Source organism: Thermobia domestica, chromosome 13 (assembly GCF_964235325.1).
Source record: "Thermobia domestica chromosome 13, izTheDome1.hap1.1, whole genome shotgun sequence".
NCBI lineage: Eukaryota > Metazoa > Arthropoda > Insecta > Zygentoma > Lepismatidae > Thermobia > Thermobia domestica.
The window spans coordinates 94,152,494-94,171,320 of record NC_137466.1 but is presented as its reverse complement, the minus strand read 5'-3'; the positions used below and the strand labels follow the sequence as shown (position 1 = coordinate 94,171,320).

The following is an 18,827-nucleotide window of genomic DNA, read 5'->3' as shown; positions in this document are numbered from 1 at the left end:
TCGTTTTGCAGTATTTTGCGTGTCTCTTAATATGTTTGTATCTCACAAAATGCAAAATACAAATGTTTTGTTTTAGGCTGTAAATAGAGGAGACTCCTATCCTTCAGAAGTAGGAGCTACAGTCCAAGTGGTAATGCAAGAATTAAAATTTTCTAATCCATACGCGCTTGTGTGGCAGTCGAAAGTTGGTCCACTACCATGGTTGGCTCCTTTTACAGACGAAGCGCTCAAAGGTAAGTGGAAATAATTGAATATGAATTATCTTAATTCTTTCATGTTTTGAAATCATACAAGCGTTAAATCCCTATTTTTTTAGTAATCACTTCATAAAAAGAAGTGCATAAGGTATGGAAAATCTGAACACTCTTTTCAAAATCTTTAATTGCAGTTGTGTAAAGCAGTTTATAGTAATTGTTCCAACTCATGTTAGTGTGAATATCTGTTTGACTGGACTGATAACAATTCCTGGAATTAAATTGTATGTTCTTGGTATTTATACTGAATGAAAGAAATATAATTGATTAACAGAAGTATGGGTTTAAGGTGATAAGTAAATATAATGACAATGTTGTATACTCCTTTATCTGGAAGGAGGATTTAGGCTAAATAGTTTACAGTATATTATGTGTCTGGATTAGTCGTGAATTGCATCAAATTCATACGAAAACTTAAGTGTTGTTTTTATTAACATGATTTTGGCATTTAAATCATATTATGTGATATTTTTGTGTATTAACTTATATAAAGACATACCATTTAGTGTAGATTTTGTTTTGAACACAATATATGAGGTGTTCTGGGTATTAAGGGCAAACTTAATTAAAGTTGCTTGCAATCTAAACACTCAAAAATTCCATTTCAGGTATTCTAATAGCAATACCAAACTGCTCTGTAGCAGCTAGTTCTTGTGCCGATAGGTATAGTGGCAAGTCGTTCCTTTTTTCCCCCTCAGAAAATGCAGTTCCAAAATAAATAGGAGATTACTTTGACCGCTTAGAGTGTATTTAGAGAAAACAAGCCTTTGGGGAGTTCATCTTACTATCCGGAATGCCTTGTATTAACTTTAAACCAATTACTTGTTTCATCTAAGCAAATGGCATACACATGTACCGACTGTTAAAGATAAAAAGCAACAGCTACAACACTTCCAGATAAGAAATAGAATAAAGACAACAATTTTTTATTATTAACAAAATAATGCGTATGTTCTAAGACGTTAAAGGAAGAATGAATTCTATATTTATCATATTTAACTGTTCCTTTGCCAGAGCAGTTTAGAGCTGTCTCAGTCTCGTGCGGTCTAAAGCATCAGACTAGCGATCCTTGGTTGAAATGAAAGAAATTTTGTTGAAATGTTATTTCCTTTTAGGCTGTACGAAAGTAGAAAAGCCATGAATTCAATTTTAGAGTATCGTTAGATCCGAACTACATAAATTCTCATATCGACGATGGAAGTCATGCAATCAGTATTGTAAAGTACCCAAAATTTAAATATATATTTTGAAAATTTATTTTGGTGGTTGTAAAATAAAGAAGCGACAATCAAGCTATTTGTTTAAAGAAATTAAAAAAAAAAAAAAAATAGGTAACGTAGACATCACACCACAGTTATAGAATTTTTTCTTAAGAAAATAAAAAAAAACTAAGGAAATGACAGAGTAAGAAATTTCATAAGAAGGCCTGAGCTAAGTTCTACGCTACAACCAGGAAGTATCCGAATCCCAAAAGAGGATGGTGCTGGTTGGGTATGGAGGGTTAACTCGGGAAAGTTAGAATTAAGATCTGACGGTGAAAAGTCAACGTGATGAGATTCATCTAAGCTAAATTAGCCAGTCAGTGTAACATTTATTTACAATGTTAGAAAGACGTAATAGTTATGTTTTTGTGCCATTACAATTAGTAGATCCTTGTAATTAAAATCATATCGAGTCCTAATAGTTTGTGGTGTGATGTCGATATATTTAAAGAAATGTATTTCTATTATTTCATTTTATATCCTAAAAAAATCATTAAATACATCCTTGTCATAATACATAGAGTTAAAAAAAAATCTGATGAGCTACGCTCTGCCCCCAAGCTATAAATATTCTAAGATATTAAGTTATTTCAGTTCAAAATTTGTAGCTCACGTTAATATAGTAGAAGTTGATTGTAATGAAGTTCATTATAACATTAGATTGTTTACAGGTTATGTGAAGCAAGGGAGAAAGAACTTTATCCTGGTGCCAATAGCCTTTGTAAATGAGCACATAGAAACCCTTCATGAATTGGACATTGAATATTGTCAAGATTTAGCTAAAGAGGTAAGTGCATTTGCTTTATTAATTTAAAAAAGTAAAACATATTTTGAAATTCGTATTTTGGTACAGAAAAGTTACAGATGGCTACAAATTAGACCTTAAAGTTGTAGCTGCGGTCAAATTTGTGCAAGACTCAGATTCAGATTGATGGAAAAATTTAAAGATTATATTTTATAATTAATATGCAGTAGCGCAGCCAGAATTCTTTCATGAGGATGAGACATAGTGCAATGACAGTAACTGCTACCCGATAATAATGCAAAAGATTCTTTTTTTTGGTTAGGTTTTTAGATAAACCCTATCTTCTCTTCTCTACGCAATTGTTTACGTACAAAACAGATTAAAATAACTGAAACTGGATGGTAAACAGGGTCGGTTCAAGACATTTCTTAAGTGTGAGCAAACAATATTTAGGCGCCCCCACCTAAATGGCAATAAAAGAGTAGAAAGTTGTAATGGACAAAAATTCTTCAAATAATTGTAACAACTGCAAATTTCTTTAATACCTGTAGTCTCTCTATGTATATTAACAAAAAATGGCGAAATTATAATTAATTGATTCTGGATGAATACTCAACAAAGTTCCAATTTTAATAATTAATAGCATTTTTTATTAAATAAACACAAGACACAAGTAAGATGTGTACTTAAGATGTATTTTGTCAAGTACAATTGAAACATAAAAGTCGAAACGAAATAAAACTCACGAGCTTAAGTCGAACACAGGTTTGATTGTGACAAAGATATGCTCTTGTGCCTCATTAAAAGCATATTTACATAGTATTTTCTTATGATACGATTATGATAATTAGCTTAATTTCTCTTTGTTACTGAAAAGTTCATGTTATAAAAACACTTTTCTGGCTTTCAATTTAGCTAAATCTCTTACTACATCCGTATCCATTTCATTGAGTATGTCATTTTCAATCGCCATCAAAGCTAGTCCGTATAATCGTTCTTGAGATATAGTTGAGCTCAAATAATTCTTTATTAATTTTAACTGAACTTGTTTAACGCAACAAATGATAAAATGTGTGCCTTAATCAATATTTAATTTGTCCTCGATTCAGTGGTGGAATTTCAAAATCAGATTTCCTCCACAAAAATTCTTTTCAGGGTTCCTTTGGCCTATAAAACAATTCAGTTCTTTCATGTCTCTTTCCAACAAAGATGTTCGAAATCAGTCAATGAGTAACACAATGTAAACACAAGCAGTGGCGCACCCAAGATCTCTCTTTTAGGTCCGAATATTTTTCGGAGTAGCCTACAAAATGCAAAAACTTTGTGTATTTGACCCTGAAATTGTGCTAATTTTCTAAAATAAATAAAAAATAAAATAAAATAAAACGTCTCGGGAAGGCATCCCTGAGCACAAGTAACTAATAAGCAAAACTCTACTTTGTATAGGACTATTACCGAATGTTTAAAAATATAGCTCCATCTAAATTTAATACGAGAGAGTGGATTGATAATGATAATTATACTGTTATAATTAGCTGCTGTGCTGTGATTGACAGAGTTCTAAGAAATTGGGTTACTTATAATCCTAGTGACCTTTCGATTAGTTTCGATTTCGATTATAATTGAAAACTTTGGGGCCAAAACCCGTTAAGTCCAAAAAGTGAAAGTGTAAAGGAGATAGCTTCACAAGGGTTTCTCATCATCCGATTCTCTTCAAACTTGGCACCTATATACTAGACTGAAAGTAAATTGACACGTATTTTTTGTTTCTTTCGAAAAATAGGTTAGGGGGAAAGGGCCCCTTTTTTTAAAAAAAAGGTCCCTTTGACTAAAAGGGCCACATTGAAGAAACTAAACTCTGCCGATGCAAAAGTGGCTTCAAAGTAGGAAAGATGGGTTTTGTCGTTTTTGCGAGAAAATGGTTATAGGGGGCAATGGCCCCCTTCGAAATGACAAAGGACTGCACAATCCTTACGAAAATTGCATTCGGTGGAATTGCTTGAAACCATGATATGTTGTAGTTATGGTGTTCCTGAGAAAAAGTCTCAAGGGGCACAACCACAAATCACTGACCATTTGGCCACTTTTTTGAAAGCCGAAGATGACAACATTCTGGATTTCGGTAAAAATGAATAAAACCGTGCTATGTTGCAGATATTGTGGTCCGGAGAAAAAGTCTTAATGAGCATAACCGCCTATCACACTGATCGTTTGGCCACTGCAGGGCCACTTTTTTTTTAAAAGCAGCCGAAGACAGTGATATTCTGGATTTCGATTAAAATAACTGAAAGTGTGTATGTTGTGGATGTTGTGTTCCTGAGAAAAAGTCTCAATAAGCACAACCGCCAATCACTGACCGTTTGGCCACTACAGGGCCACATTTTTTAAAACAGCAGGAGATAACGTTACTCTGGATTTCGGTAGAATTGCTTGAAACCATGATATGTTGTAGATATTATGATCGTGAGAAAAAGTCTCAATTTGCAAAACCATCCGTAACTGACCGTTTGGCCACTACAGGATCACTTAAAAAAAAAAAAAAAAATACTAAAGGTAACAGTATTCTGTATTTCAATGGAATTGCGTGATATGTGGTAGATATTGTAATCCTAAGAAAAAGTCTCAAGAGGCAGAATCACCTATCACTGACCGTTTGGTCACTATAGGGCCACTTTTTAAAAACGAGCAGGAGGTAACGGTATTCTGGATTTCGGTGTAATTGCTTGAAACTGTGATATGTTATACAGCGTGGTACGGAAGTGGGCGTACCCCTAATTGGTGTTTTCTGACGGTTTTAGGTTTTACTCATATTTGTTTGGTAACACTGCTTGGCATGGAGCACCAGCGCACTTCGCGATTCACGTGCGTAATTACCTGAATTAGGCGCTTCCTGGCCGCTGGATTGGAAGAGGTTGTGCATCTTCACCAGCTCCCTTTGCCTGGCCTCCAAGAAGTCCCGATCTAACGACACCAGACAATGTTTCTGGGGTTTCATAAAGCAACAAGTAAAAAACACTCGATATCACACAACGGAGGAATTACGAGCAGCTGTGGAACACGCCTTCACCCTCGTGACTCCGGAGTATCTCCGCAAAACATCTGCGAGAACTTGGCGCAGAATTAAGCTGTTTTACCACATGGATGGTGATCATACCGATGTTTATGACTCTTTAAGACTTCAAGGTAACTGCGTACAGACATTCTACCATAACTAACACTGTACTGTTGAAGTCTAAAGGGGGGATGCCCACTTCCGGATCCGAGGCCACATCTTTTTAAAACAGCATAAGGTAAGGATGCTCTGCAATTTTGGTAGAATTCTATGAAACCCTGAAAAGTCCTATCCCACAACCCGGAAAAGGGATGGGGAGAGTAGCGGACAACATCATTTGAACATAGACAACATTCAGATGTCCATCTTCCGGGACAAAGGAAAACCCTGGAAAGCCCCAGACAATTTTTCTCAGGATCATGACATCTACAACATATCACAGTTTCATTCATTTACATCGAAATAAAAAATATCGTTATACCCGCCCTTTTTTTTTTTTTTTTTTTTTTTAATCTGGACCTGTAGTGGCCAAACGATCATAATTCGATGGTTGTGTCCATTAAGACTTTTTCTCATGATGAGAAGATCTTCAACATATCTTAGTTTAACTCAATCTTACCGAAATCCAAAACATCATTATACTCGGCGGCTGTTTTCAAGAAAGTGGCCTTGCAGTGACCAAAACGATTAGTGATTTGTGGTTGTGACCATTGAGACTTTACCTCAAGATAACAATATCTACAACATACGTATTATGGTTTCTATCATTTTGACCGAAATCCAGAACATCACTATCTTCGGTTGCTTTCAAAGAAAGTGGCCTCGTAGTGGCCAAACAGTTAGTGAGTGGTAGTTTGCCCATTAAGAATTCTTCTCAGGGTCACAATATCTACAACATATCATGGTTTCAAACAATTCCACCGAAATGCAATTTCTGTAAGGATTGAGCAGTCCTTTGTCATTTCGAAGGGGGGCATTACCCGCTATAACCATGTTCTCGCAAAAACGACAAAACCCGTCTGTCCTACTTTGAAGCTATCTTTGCATCGGCAGAGTTTAGTTTCTTTAATGTGACATTTTTAGTCAAGGGGACCCTTTTTTGAAAAGGGGCCCTTTGCCTCCCTTAACCTATTTTTCGAAAGAAACAAAAAATACGTGTTTCAAAAGTTTGTCGATTTGCAAATGCATCGTTAGCAGTAACTGGTATTGACCATCCCCCCACCTCAACATTTCTATGATTATCACTTTCGAAATTTTGTTCAGAAGTCAAAAGAAACATTTTAGAGCCTTCGCTTGCCTCTGATCTTCTTTCAAGTTTCCTAGCTTTCTTTTCTGATAATATGGTCACTTGGCATTTTATCTGTCCCATTATTATTACCCGAAAAACAAAGTACTATTGAAAAGTGAAAACACACATCATTATAAAAAGAAAAAGGAAACGGCTCAGAATAGAAACGAAAACGTTGACGAATTACAAATGGACTAATAGACATTAACAAAGTGAGCATTAAGCAGTGGGCAGCGATTGTTAGCCACTGATATCAGAAACTTAAAATTTAACTCAGAAATGATCAAAAATTCCATTTGTACCACCCGTCTTTTCTTAGTATTAGCCCCTTTTCATCCCTGGACCTATGGACAACAAAAACCTGGTCGCTTGAACTTCGGTAATGTGCATTTCATTTACGCTGACCTTTCTCAACCCTTGTGGTCAGGGCCGGATTTAGGAGGGTGCAAAGGTGCACGTGCACCCCCCCCCCCCCTCTTCGTTGTAAATATACAATATCTAAAACGAGGAGCTGGCAGTGAAAGTAGTAACACATTCTGAAACTTTCTGCCATCATGTTTCCGTTTGGGGCTTAAAAGAAAGCAGAGCTTTGCAAAGTCAAGAACTTTGCAGAACAATAGTTTAAGTCAATTTTCTAAAGGTTGAAGAGAAAGGAAAAATGAAATGAAATCTTTAAGTTTTACGTCCCACGGTTAGGCTAAAGGAGACAATGATGATGAGAGATGAGTGAAATGGTGGAATGAAGAAAGTGGGAGGAAACGGGAGAACCCCGAGAAAACCCCACGAGCACGGTGTTTATCCACCACAAAGTCCATACGGCGCGAGCTGATAGGATTCACCAAGCAAAACAATATAACATTTGTCAAGTATGGAAGAAAACAGAAGTCAGGAGGAGAGATGAACACTTTTCCCAGCATTCCACTTGCGATTCTCTTTAAAATACTTACCTCCGTTCTGTTGTCACGGATAAAGAATATTGTCACATGTCACTTTGAAGAGTTTCAGTATGATTGGTTGTTTTGGTACTTATTGGTGCACCTCCCTCAGACAATCCTGGATCTGGCCCTGTGTGCACCCCCCATCAGACAATTCTGGATCCGGCCCTGCTTGTGGTCATTGAACGGAAGCACTGTGCGTGGACACTGTTTATAACAAGGCGGAGCACCCTTGAAGACGTTTCTTTCTACTGTATAATGCCACCCAATCTATAAGCAGCATGTGCAGTTGACTTCCGTTTGTTTTTGAACAATTCCCATTTCAAAGACATATTTGGCAATGATATTCTTTAGCAAGGTTGCGGAAGGGTTATTGGGAGAGGAATGAAGTCTGTTTGTTATATTTGTATTTTGTACATATGGTAGATTGTAGAAAGAATGCCACTGTGTTTAGTCGTACTGCAGTAATGCTTAATATAACATCTATTGAAAAGCTAAATTTCTCTACATTTTATCTCATATTCGTGAAATCTCCCTTTTCCTTCTGTAAAAAAATCTTTCCTAAGTCTTTCTGCGCCGCGGGAAATTTTCCTCAAATTAGCATCACTTGAATGTGGCATTAGCGCCAATTGATATACAAGTTCATTTCAGTTATAAAGGGGTGTTTTATAACTAACCACGCAAAGATTCGACTTTATTGTCCTTATGATGTATTTTATCTGTATTTCAGTCTGTACAATATTAGTTTGAAGATATTTGGAAAATTTTTAATCATAACATTTTCTCTAATTAATATTCACATTTAAAACACAAAATTAATTTTCCAGTTCGGCGCCACGGCGCCCTCTTCACCTGGCGCCTCCTGCAAACGCGTAGTTTGCAGGATTCTAAATCTGGCTCTGATGGTAAAAGAGCAACAAGTCATGTTTCAACAATTTTACACAGCAACTATTAATAATTCAAAGTTTATAACTCAGTTACTTTTGTTTATTTAAAATTATTTGATATGATTTATAGAAAAAGGATATATTTATGTGTCTGAAGAAAGTAAAGAAATTATATACAATACAGCTACAAAGTTCGTAACACGTTCTTCCAAGATTCTAAACTGCTAAACTTTAAGTAACTAACTTATGTGTTACATACGAAGAACATGGAAAAAATCCAAGGATCTACTCTTGAGTGGCAAAAAATTCGAGATACCTACATAGAAACTTGTAGGACCTCCTCTGGATTGCAGAACTGCTTAACTTAACGTGATTACGATGCTACAAGTCCTAGTGTCGTTCTTGAGGAGTACTATAGCACCCAGACAGGATAACGTCACAATTTCCGTACATTGGGTAGTGGAGGACATTGTTCTCGAAATGCCCACTCTACCTCATACCAAAAGCATGTTTAATAGGGTTGAAATCTGGGAGCAAGGGGTCCTTGGGAGCAGCTTCTGGAACTACTTTGATTTGATCTCAGCTTGTGACATGGAGCATTGTCCTGCTAGAAAAAACATTTCCCGGCTGGAAATGTCAGTTGCTCAAGAAGTACGTGATCACTAACACGTTGCAAATAGTTCCTGGCGTTTATACGCCATCAACGTATATCAAAGGAACTAATCCATCCCAACAAAATAGTCTCCTCATCATTACATTTCCGTCATACCCTGCACTTGCAACAGATGACACTGGGATCCAGGGACTTTTGCCTACGCCACATTCTAATCCTCTCATCAGCATGGAACAAAATGTTACGAGGTTTATCAGGCCGTACTACCTTCTTCCAGTGCTCGATTGTCTAGTCTTGATGTCCTGGGAACACTCGGTCAGAAAGGTATAAATGCCTTTTGAGGCCAGCAATCTTGAATGAAGTTTTTCCTTGTTTTCCTTGGACAAGTAGGGTGGTCTGTAGACCGTTCTGACTAATAAAAGTAGTTCACACTTGAAAAAAAGTTCGAGAAACACTGAATGTTTTACCGAGTAGCTAGGTGAATAGCAGAAAAAAAATTAAGACAAACACTGAAGGGATAGAGCCACGAACTGTAGAAGTGATAGCTGAAAGAACAATCAATACAAAGTTGATAGGAGAAAGAAAGCTGACGATATGAAGTAAAATGGAAAAGTAAATATTTAAAAATAAATGATAAAAAATAAAAATAATAGAAATTAAATAAAAAGAGCAGAGATGGGAACAGACAAGAAAATTTATTTTACTTATATATTTCTAATCAGGTTTTCGTTGTTTTTAATTTATTTTATTTTTGTCCGGTGAATTATAAATATTTACTTCTGTCTCCAATAGGGAAAAATATTAATATATATAACAAATTGCTTTTTCTCCTCTGTTTTCCAGCTTGGCGTTGAAAAGATCCATAGAGCCTCTGCACCAAATGATCATCCCCTATTTATTGACGCATTAACTGATTTGGTGTATAACAACCTTAAGAGTAATGTTTCATTGTCTCCCAAGTTTCTCATGAGGTGTCCCCACTGTACAAATAAAAGATGTTGGAAGTCAAAAGAGTGGTATGCTCGCTTGTGTGGTGTTTAGAGTATAGGAATATAGTTAATTATTATTTTGTGTATTTCCAACAGTTGGGCTGTCAGATAACAGATCTTTCTATGTAGGTTATTATGACAGCAGGTTATTGTGGATGGTCAAAAGTAAACAGAGGCAGATTTAATGCATAGGCATGTACCATTTCATAGCATTTTTTTTCTTTCTGTGACTGCTCTTACTCATGCCGGTTAGCGGGACAATTCAGCATCGGTACTGTAGTCAAAGAGTTGCATGGTTGCCTTGAAATTAGCAATGTTACACGTATAGATAAGAAAATTTCGGAATTCGTAGATTATAATTATCAGGCATTATTATACCCATTCAGTTCACAAACTGAAAATTTGTTGTAACTTTTTCTGTTTATTACATATGTAAAGAAAAAAAGGAAAATAAGTTTAAAAAAACAGTGTTTGTACAATTATAAAATCATATTAGGTTTTTCGCTGTTTTAAAGCAGCTAAAATAATAGCGCGTTATGACTCATTTGAGTAATCCAAATAATTCAATAATTTCATATTTCTGAGTTCTTGTGAGACAAGTCTGTCAAACAGTAAAGTTACAGGATATTTTTGTATTTAAAATGTTAACTTGCAATGCCTAACAATCAAAGGTAATAATAAAGTGGGGAAAATGTTTTCTTAAAATATTTAATGGAATAATAAAGTCAAATAGAAATTAGAATTAAATACCAAGAGAATTCACGGGCAAGGTGTTTCTTCTAGAAGAGTATACATGACATGATCAAGGTTGGATACCTATACTACAGAGGTGTGCACCGTATCACTGAATTTCCGTGGTTGCTGGAATATCACCAGGAAAACATTTGAAAGCTATTTCGTTTCCGACGTTGTGTTTTCCTGCTTACCAGCAGAGTAGCACAAGAAAGAAAGGGCCATGAAGCGGTCAACTCGTGTAGAACATAATGGCATATTTTCAATGTATAATATATTTTCAGTTACATGTGTACATATACACGAAAAGAGATCAGTTGTCTATTGTTAGCTTAAGATGTGTTCGGATTTTTGGTGAAAAAGTTACTTTCATTTCTGGAGTCTTCTAACAGACTGCAAAGCACCAGAGCTCGTGAAAACAGAAACAGAAATTACAGTGTTCAGAATTAATTGGGAATAGAAACTATTTCCCGAAGCGTATGGATCAGACTATTAAAAGTATACTTGATATGTTCAAAATGTAAATAACTGATATATTCTTGGCCCTCCCCGCCAATCTAGTGACTAACGCGTGCGCTTTTAGTACATGTGGTCCCAGGTTCGATTCCCAGTGGGAGAGCATTAAAAAATTCGAATGCATTACTGTGATTCGGATTCCACCTTAAATTGTAGGTTCACGTCTCACATAGCCTCGGCGCTGAAATGGGACGCTAAACTTCAACTAATAAACGAACTGATACGTTCTTAAAATTCTCATTAAATGAATACTCACATCCCTATTTTTACTTTGTATCATTAAGTTCTGTAATATTAGCTATGGACTACTTTGTTATCTTTTCTATATGACTATCATGATTCTTGTTCTTAATGCTTCGAGACATTTTACTGTAGGTCGCTATGTTAATAAGAATTTGTTTTATTTGCGTATATATTATGAAAACCGGTATTATATAGTATTCTGGTGTGAGTGATACCACAGTTCATTTCTGTTGATAGACATTATATATTACTTTTAGTTGCGTGTTTGGATATTGAATAATTTTTATGGGATTTTGGGCATTGGGAGTATGAAATGCACTAATAGAAATGCTCCAAAGGAGAAGTATTATGCCGATATTTCGACCAACAACTTTGTCCTATGAAAATACTTCCTACTTCCTTTACTACATCTTAAAGAATAGTGATTGACCATCAAGTTAGGTAACATAGGAGTTCGAACAATTGACTAACACTATTTTGTTATTAACCACACCATATGAAATTCTCAATTTATAGTTTCTAAGATTACATGCTAGCTCAAAATATCGGCAGCATAAATTAGTACTTCGTGCTTGGAAAGTGCCTATGAGTACTAAATTTAATCCATAATGTGTTCCATACAGTCAGTTTCAAGTTACTATGAAATGTACAACAGTAGATCATTAATCTATTCATACTACTGAATAAATGGAAAGTTATTGAATGTTATAATTTTTCTTATAGAAGATAAAGGAGGCCTGACGAGAGTCATGCAACGTACTCTACTTGCCTCAGAAAGTAATCTCTTAAAACTTACATATGAGTAACATCGGTGTAAGAATACGAAATGAACACCAGTCATTGTATTTCGTAGGACAATTACGTTACTCTTTTTAAACTATTTTTGATTAGGTGGAGGCTGTCAAATTTTCTTACAACAAAATAACTTATAGTTTTTCAAAGCACGGTAAGTTAGTAAAACGATTTGCATTATATGTAGTTCCACTACTTTAGAAACTTTTGTCATATTTGCTGTGTTCGTTACCTAAAATTAAATAGTTATTGTAGAGGATGTCCAGAATGAGAAAAAAAAAAAAAATACATTTTGAAGAATAACTCAAAAAGTTTTTTCAGCTAATTTTCATGTTTTGTTCGACTATAGCATCGCTGAAACGAAGAATGGCACTGAAACGCTGAAACGACACTCAAAAAAGCTCAATATGTGTGATGGTACTCCTCTGGAATTTTTCTTCTGGGAATATGTGAAAGACATTGCGTATTCATTTGAAAACTTTCGTAACCTTGATGAATTAATGAGCCGTACTCGGAATACGATTGCTTTTGTTACACCTCAGATGTTACAGAATACGTGGAGAGAGATTGAATTTAGGCTAGATATTGTCCGAGTGATAAATGGAGTATATTTGTACCGAGTTATACTTTGAACTTTTTGAGATTTGTACTTTCAAGTGATACCAGAAAGACTTTTTAAGTTTTCCTTGAAAATACAAGTTTTTTTCTATCTCTTGCCATATTAAAACCACCAATTTGAAAAGCTGTCAGCACTATTTCGGACACCCTGTATAGAAAAAGAATGGTCTGCGCCACAGTAATACAGTTTCTTATATTGGAATGTCACTGAGGTTTCAACTGTAGATTTACCTGTCACTCCCTAGTGGATGGAATTGATTTTTTTTAAAGCATAAACTGCTAGTCTACCCATTGAACATTTAGATCATTTTGAATGTTTTATTAACCCGTGACCTTTGTTGGTCAATATGACAAGATTTCATTGAGAGTCCGTCAAGTTCATAAGCAAAGTTGATGGTTCTGTTTGAGAGTCGTCAAGCCATATGGGGTAGAGACACGATTTTGTGGTAAATAAGAATTCGTAATTTCGTTATATATATATATATATATATATATATATATATATATATATATATATAATAGTAAAGCGGGATAAAATCAGTGAATAAAAATTCAATGTAAGAACACTATTTGCCTTGGCAATTACAATTAGTTAACTTTTATTTCACCTTAATTCCCACTCATCAATCATCATGACATGAGCTCATGCGTGACTATATTAAATAAATTTGTGTTTTTAAAAAATAACATTAAACATCCATATTGAATAACACTATCATTTAAAGAAAAAAACACGCACACAGAGAACATTATTAGAAAAACTATTGTAACTTGTATTCACAGTTTACTTATGCAAATAATACGTAAGCATTGTTTCAATGTTTTCTGGTGTTAAATTTGTCCTGTTAAATTCTGCTTCACACACGAATCGCATCGCTCCCAGGCTAGTCTAATATTGCAAAATTTACATATAACTATTTTTTGACGTGCATCGAAAACTTAGTATCCATGATCTTTAAATTCTTGTGCTCTATCAAAACATGTTGCGATTTTCGGCATTGTACCGGTTGCTTTGCCGTTCAGAAATAGACAAGGCAAATCTGGAACCACACTCGTTGCAGCCAAGAAAACAAATTGGGGGGGGGGGATGGCGCCAGTGGCGGATCTAGCCCGGGACCGGGGGCCTAGGCCCCCTACTTTTTGAGCAACTAAAATAATTTAAGCTATTATTTATATACCTAGATATTTTTCAAAGTTTATAATGAACTTACGATTGAACAATCATAGTCTTGGTTCTGGCTGGCCTCCCAGTTTTTACCTTCTAGATCCGCCTTTGGCTGGCGCCAGATATTCGGCCGTCCCATATTTCATTGTGTTAGACGAACTATTAGCGTTTATTCATGGTCAAATATGTAGAAGGAAGAAATAATGGTAATGAATAAAACGTAAAAGCGTCGAAAAATTTTCACTTTCGCGTAAATTTCGTGGAATATCGAGACTTGTTACAAATTTCGCTAATTCGACAGAATTTCGCGTTTAATCGCGAGCGTTATATGGCCTAACAAATAGTGAAAAAAATATATTTTAGGTACACAACATTTTCATATAAAACTGACACATTTCGCAGTGGTGCCCAGCCCCCTCATATCCATGACGCACACCCCCTCAATTGTCTATCCGTAAGTGTTCTTCCATAAAAAAATCTTTTCGATTAATTTTTACACCCCTCAAACATATTTATATAGATTTTTAACCCTCCCCCCAAATATTTCAATGATGCAGTTTGCGTCATAGCCCCCCTTTGTGAGCACTCCTGCATTTCGCTTGTCACCAAAAAATCGTGTCTCTACATATGGGGGACCGCTTCTTTGGAGGCTGCGACTTATGTGTGTATTTCTTGTTGCGGTCCAATATATTCTACTGAAAATCTGTATTAATTCAATAATGGACAACTGGTCTCTTTTCACTTATACATTGTACAGATAGTCTAAAAGTGCAATTTCTCTCTTTGTAAATACTTTCTCTAAGTGCAATGTATACTGGATGTTAATATCAATGTTTGTCTCTTAAGGGGGGGCGCGGTGGCTCAGTGGTAGAGCGTTCACCTCTGGTGCTTGGGGTCCCGGGTTCGATCCCAGCCTCCGCCAAGTGAACTTTGTGGTGGACAAACATCGTGCTCGTGGGTTTTCTCGGGGTTCTCCCGTTTCCTCCCACTTTCTTCATTCCACCATTTCACTCATCTCTCATCATCACCGTCTCCTTTAGCCTAACCGGCATAACCGTGGGACGTAAAACTTAAAGATTTCATTTCATTTTTTGTTTGTCTCTTAAGATACTGGAAAATGGGCTGCTATCGATTTATATATTCAGAGGATAAATAAAATCTCATTTTGCAAAAGTGGAGAATTTATTCATTTTCTGACTTACAGTAAGAACCTTAATGATACTAATGCAAGTGGAGTTCAGTGAAGAATGACGATACCTCATCGTTTGTGATGGTCTTTCTCAAAGTTTTTCCTATTCGTTGCAATGCGTTTGTATTACCTTTTCTTCCAATTGTCAAAAACATCTAGGTACAATTTCTGGAAAGGTCCTTTAGTACTGCTGTCGATTATTTGGTCTGATGGCGAAAAATGTTTGGTACAAAGATACTTCTTCAAAGGTGGGTAATAGAAATTATACGAGACCAGGTCTGGATCATAGGATTGGTGGAGAGCATATTTCATATTCACTTTCGAGAGATAAGTAGACACATTTGCTATATGCGGGCAATTGAGAGTTGCTGATAACGAGGATTTCTACTTAAAGCTCTGTTGTTTAATTTTTACTGTTAGGAAATGATGTAGCCACGTGTAGTTGTAATCTTTGCAAGAAAATCTGTAGTTTTCTGTAACATACATTTCAGTTGTGACAAGCCAACCTGCACGTGGATATTCATTTGTTCCGTGCATTCTGGAGAACAGAAAACACAAACACGCCTCATGTTCAGTTTTTCTACTACTAAACCTAATAACTATCTTCAGCATATTTGTTATTGCTCTTAAGGTTATTCTACGATCTTCTATCGTAATTACTGCATCCGTGTTGTTATGTTTTCGTGCGTTAAAGCAGTTACTGGAGGCCGAGCCAACCTTCGTTTAAATTGATTGCTTTCTATCTGGAAATATTATAAACCATTTCCGAGCTATAAAGTAGGGCAGAGCAGCCGCTCCATAAGCCTCCTAATGCATTGTTTCCCGTTTTCGTAGCAGTTTCCTGAGACGAAAAAAAAAAAAAAAGAAAAAAAAACAGTATGTTTCCTCCCATGTGTGGTTCATTTTATTTGATTTGAGTTTAGCGTCCCTTTCAGCAGCGAGGCTATAATAAGATCTACAGATTAACATGGTTTCCAAACCACATGAGCTTTCGCTGGAAATCGAACCTGGTCTCCCACGCTAAAAGCGCCTATCCTAACCGCTTAGTCACGAGGGAGCTTCCTTCCCTTGTTTGCCTGAAGACAGAAAGAACAGTGCATGTGTTCAATCACATGCCTGATACAGTTTTATAACAAAAGAACTATAATATAAATTTTATCATTCATTCGTTTAAATGAGTCCGAAAGTAAAGTCCGAGTAGGAAAATTCTTTTCCACGAGCTTCCACATCTAGAATGGCTTGAAACAAAAATATGCATTGTCGCCATTATTACTCAACTTTGTTCTAGAGTACGCTATAAGGATAATCAAAGATAGCAACCAGGGTCTGGAGCTGAATGGTATTCACCAAATTATGGCGTATGCTGATGATGTAAATCTGATAGAGAATGATAGGAAAACAATAGAAAGAAATGCAAAAGCTTTATTTTAACGCTTGCAGATTAAAGCTTTAATAAACTTCTAAACCAATGTAAACGCAGAGAAAACTAAATATATGGAAGTTCCCCGGGCGGAGTAATACTTCAAATTATGGATGCATTAAAACATCAAACAATACTTTCGACAAAGTGGATACTTTCAAATATGTAGGATCAATGTTAAAAAATCATATCCACGAAGAAATTAAATGTCGACTGAAAGCAGGGAATTTGTGTTATTATTCCGTTCAAAACTTTTTTCGTAGAGAATTCTGTCGAGGAACTTGAAGTTTAAAATATATAAAACGATAATTATGTATGTTGTGTTGTATGGTTGTGAAACATGGTCACTTACGCTGAAGGAAGAACGTGGACTGAAAGTGTTTGAAAATAAAATCCTGAGACGAATAATCAGAACCAAGAGGAAAGGGATTGGGGAAAATCGTAAACTTCATAACGAAGAATGCATAATTTATACGGTTTATCAAATATTGTTAGGATCATCAAGTCTAGGAAGCTCAGGTGGGCAGGTCATGTAGCCAAAATGGAAGAAAGTAGAAACGCTTTTAAAGTTTTGACTGGAAATCCAATCGGAAAGCGTCCATTAGGAAGACCTAGGCGGAGATGGAAGGACAACATTAAGATGGATCTTGCAGAAATAGAAATACAAAGTAAAAGCTGAATCCAATTGGCTAAGGACAGAAATCAATGGAAAGCTTTTGTGAATGCGGCATTGAACCTCCGGGTTCCGTAGGCCATAGAGGTAATTAGTTATCATTCGTTCACTCATTCCGTCTTGCATCTTACCTCTGATACAAAATTGATTTTCTGCAGTAAGTATACGACAAAAAATATAATAATCATTCGTAATTGAACAACTTTCATAATAATAATAATAATAATAATAATAATACAGTAAAACTTCTGAATAATGGACAACGATGGGACATGATTATTTGTATGTAAATGATAGGTGTCCGTTACAAAGAAGTTACACAAATGTAGATTACTCACTACTCATACGGCAATTGTATGCAGTATTCACTAAATACAATTACCGATTACTGTAGGTTCCATAGTTTCGGAGCTATGGACGCTTAAAATTCATTTTTTCATGTTTTCGGCAGCCTATAACTCCGAAAGGAAGTATTTGTGCACCCAGGTTGGTCTATACTTTTCGTCTTATCTTGGTGTCAGAAATCACCTCCCAAACGTCGGTGTTGTTTTGAAACACCCTGTATATGCTACAAATGCAAATATAAGCTAATATCGAAATACTGTGTTCAGTGTTCGATACTAGGTGCTGTTGGGAAAATGGCCTCTGCAGAGAAACAAAAGTTTCGCTGGGGAATGTGTTTATATGGGCGTGCACTGCAAAATATACTTCATGTGGTAATTTTCTTCTCAATTAGTATAGGTTATTCCCTGCAAAAATACTTTAATTCGCATACTGACGGTAAGAACGTACAAATGCTCAAATTATGGATAAAATTTACCAATCCTGATAGTTAACACTAGCTTCTGTTCGAAATTTGCTATACTTTTTACTGAGCTGTATCGCAGCTTTATTTTCTGTGTTAAATACGTATAAACTTGAGTAATTTTGGTACGTTGTGAAGATGGTACTAACATATTGGGTCGTGAAGATGTGTATATATATAAAATACATATAAGTAACCATTAAAGTATATATAGCTTCATTTGGAAGCGAGAGATCTTAAAGTACTTCTTAAATAGATCAAAAAAATAAATGATACATTTATCTAACTTGTTTTGGTATTGTGTAGCTTTAATAATTTGGTATGATCCATACATTCAACAAGATCTCTGTCGCCTCCGACTTAAGTCCTTACATATATACGAAAGCTAGCCTTTTCTTAACCTCCGGAAAGCCTCCGGATGAGAACCACGTGCAATGACGAAATAGACATGAGGCAACACTGTTCATTGGACATCGCCCTCTTAATTATTGCTATATGACTCTACCATTCAGTCGTTATGGAGTACCAAAGAAGAATATGTCGAGTGTATCGAAGCGCCCGCCTGGTGTGAGGTATATGCTGTAACTTGCTTTCTTCAAGCAGAAGGGCATAATACAATCGCAGTTCGTCGTCGAATGAGAAGTTTATG

The 18,827-nt window shown here is 35.8% G+C and overlaps 1 protein-coding gene across 1 annotated transcript in view; it reads left to right on the top strand.

The window, feature by feature from the left end:
* FeCH (ferrochelatase, mitochondrial) overlaps positions 1 to 18,689 on the top strand; it is an 89,124-nt gene extending 70,435 nt beyond the window's left edge. The window contains exons 7-9 of the mRNA XM_081736107.1: positions 77 to 233; positions 2,188 to 2,303; positions 9,880 to 18,689. Of these exons, the coding sequence (XP_081592233.1) occupies positions 77 to 233; positions 2,188 to 2,303; positions 9,880 to 10,077 (471 nt within the window). The 3' untranslated portion in view covers positions 10,078 to 18,689. The remainder of the gene's footprint in view (positions 1 to 76; positions 234 to 2,187; positions 2,304 to 9,879) is intronic.
* The last annotated feature ends 138 nt before the right edge of the window (positions 18,690 to 18,827 follow it).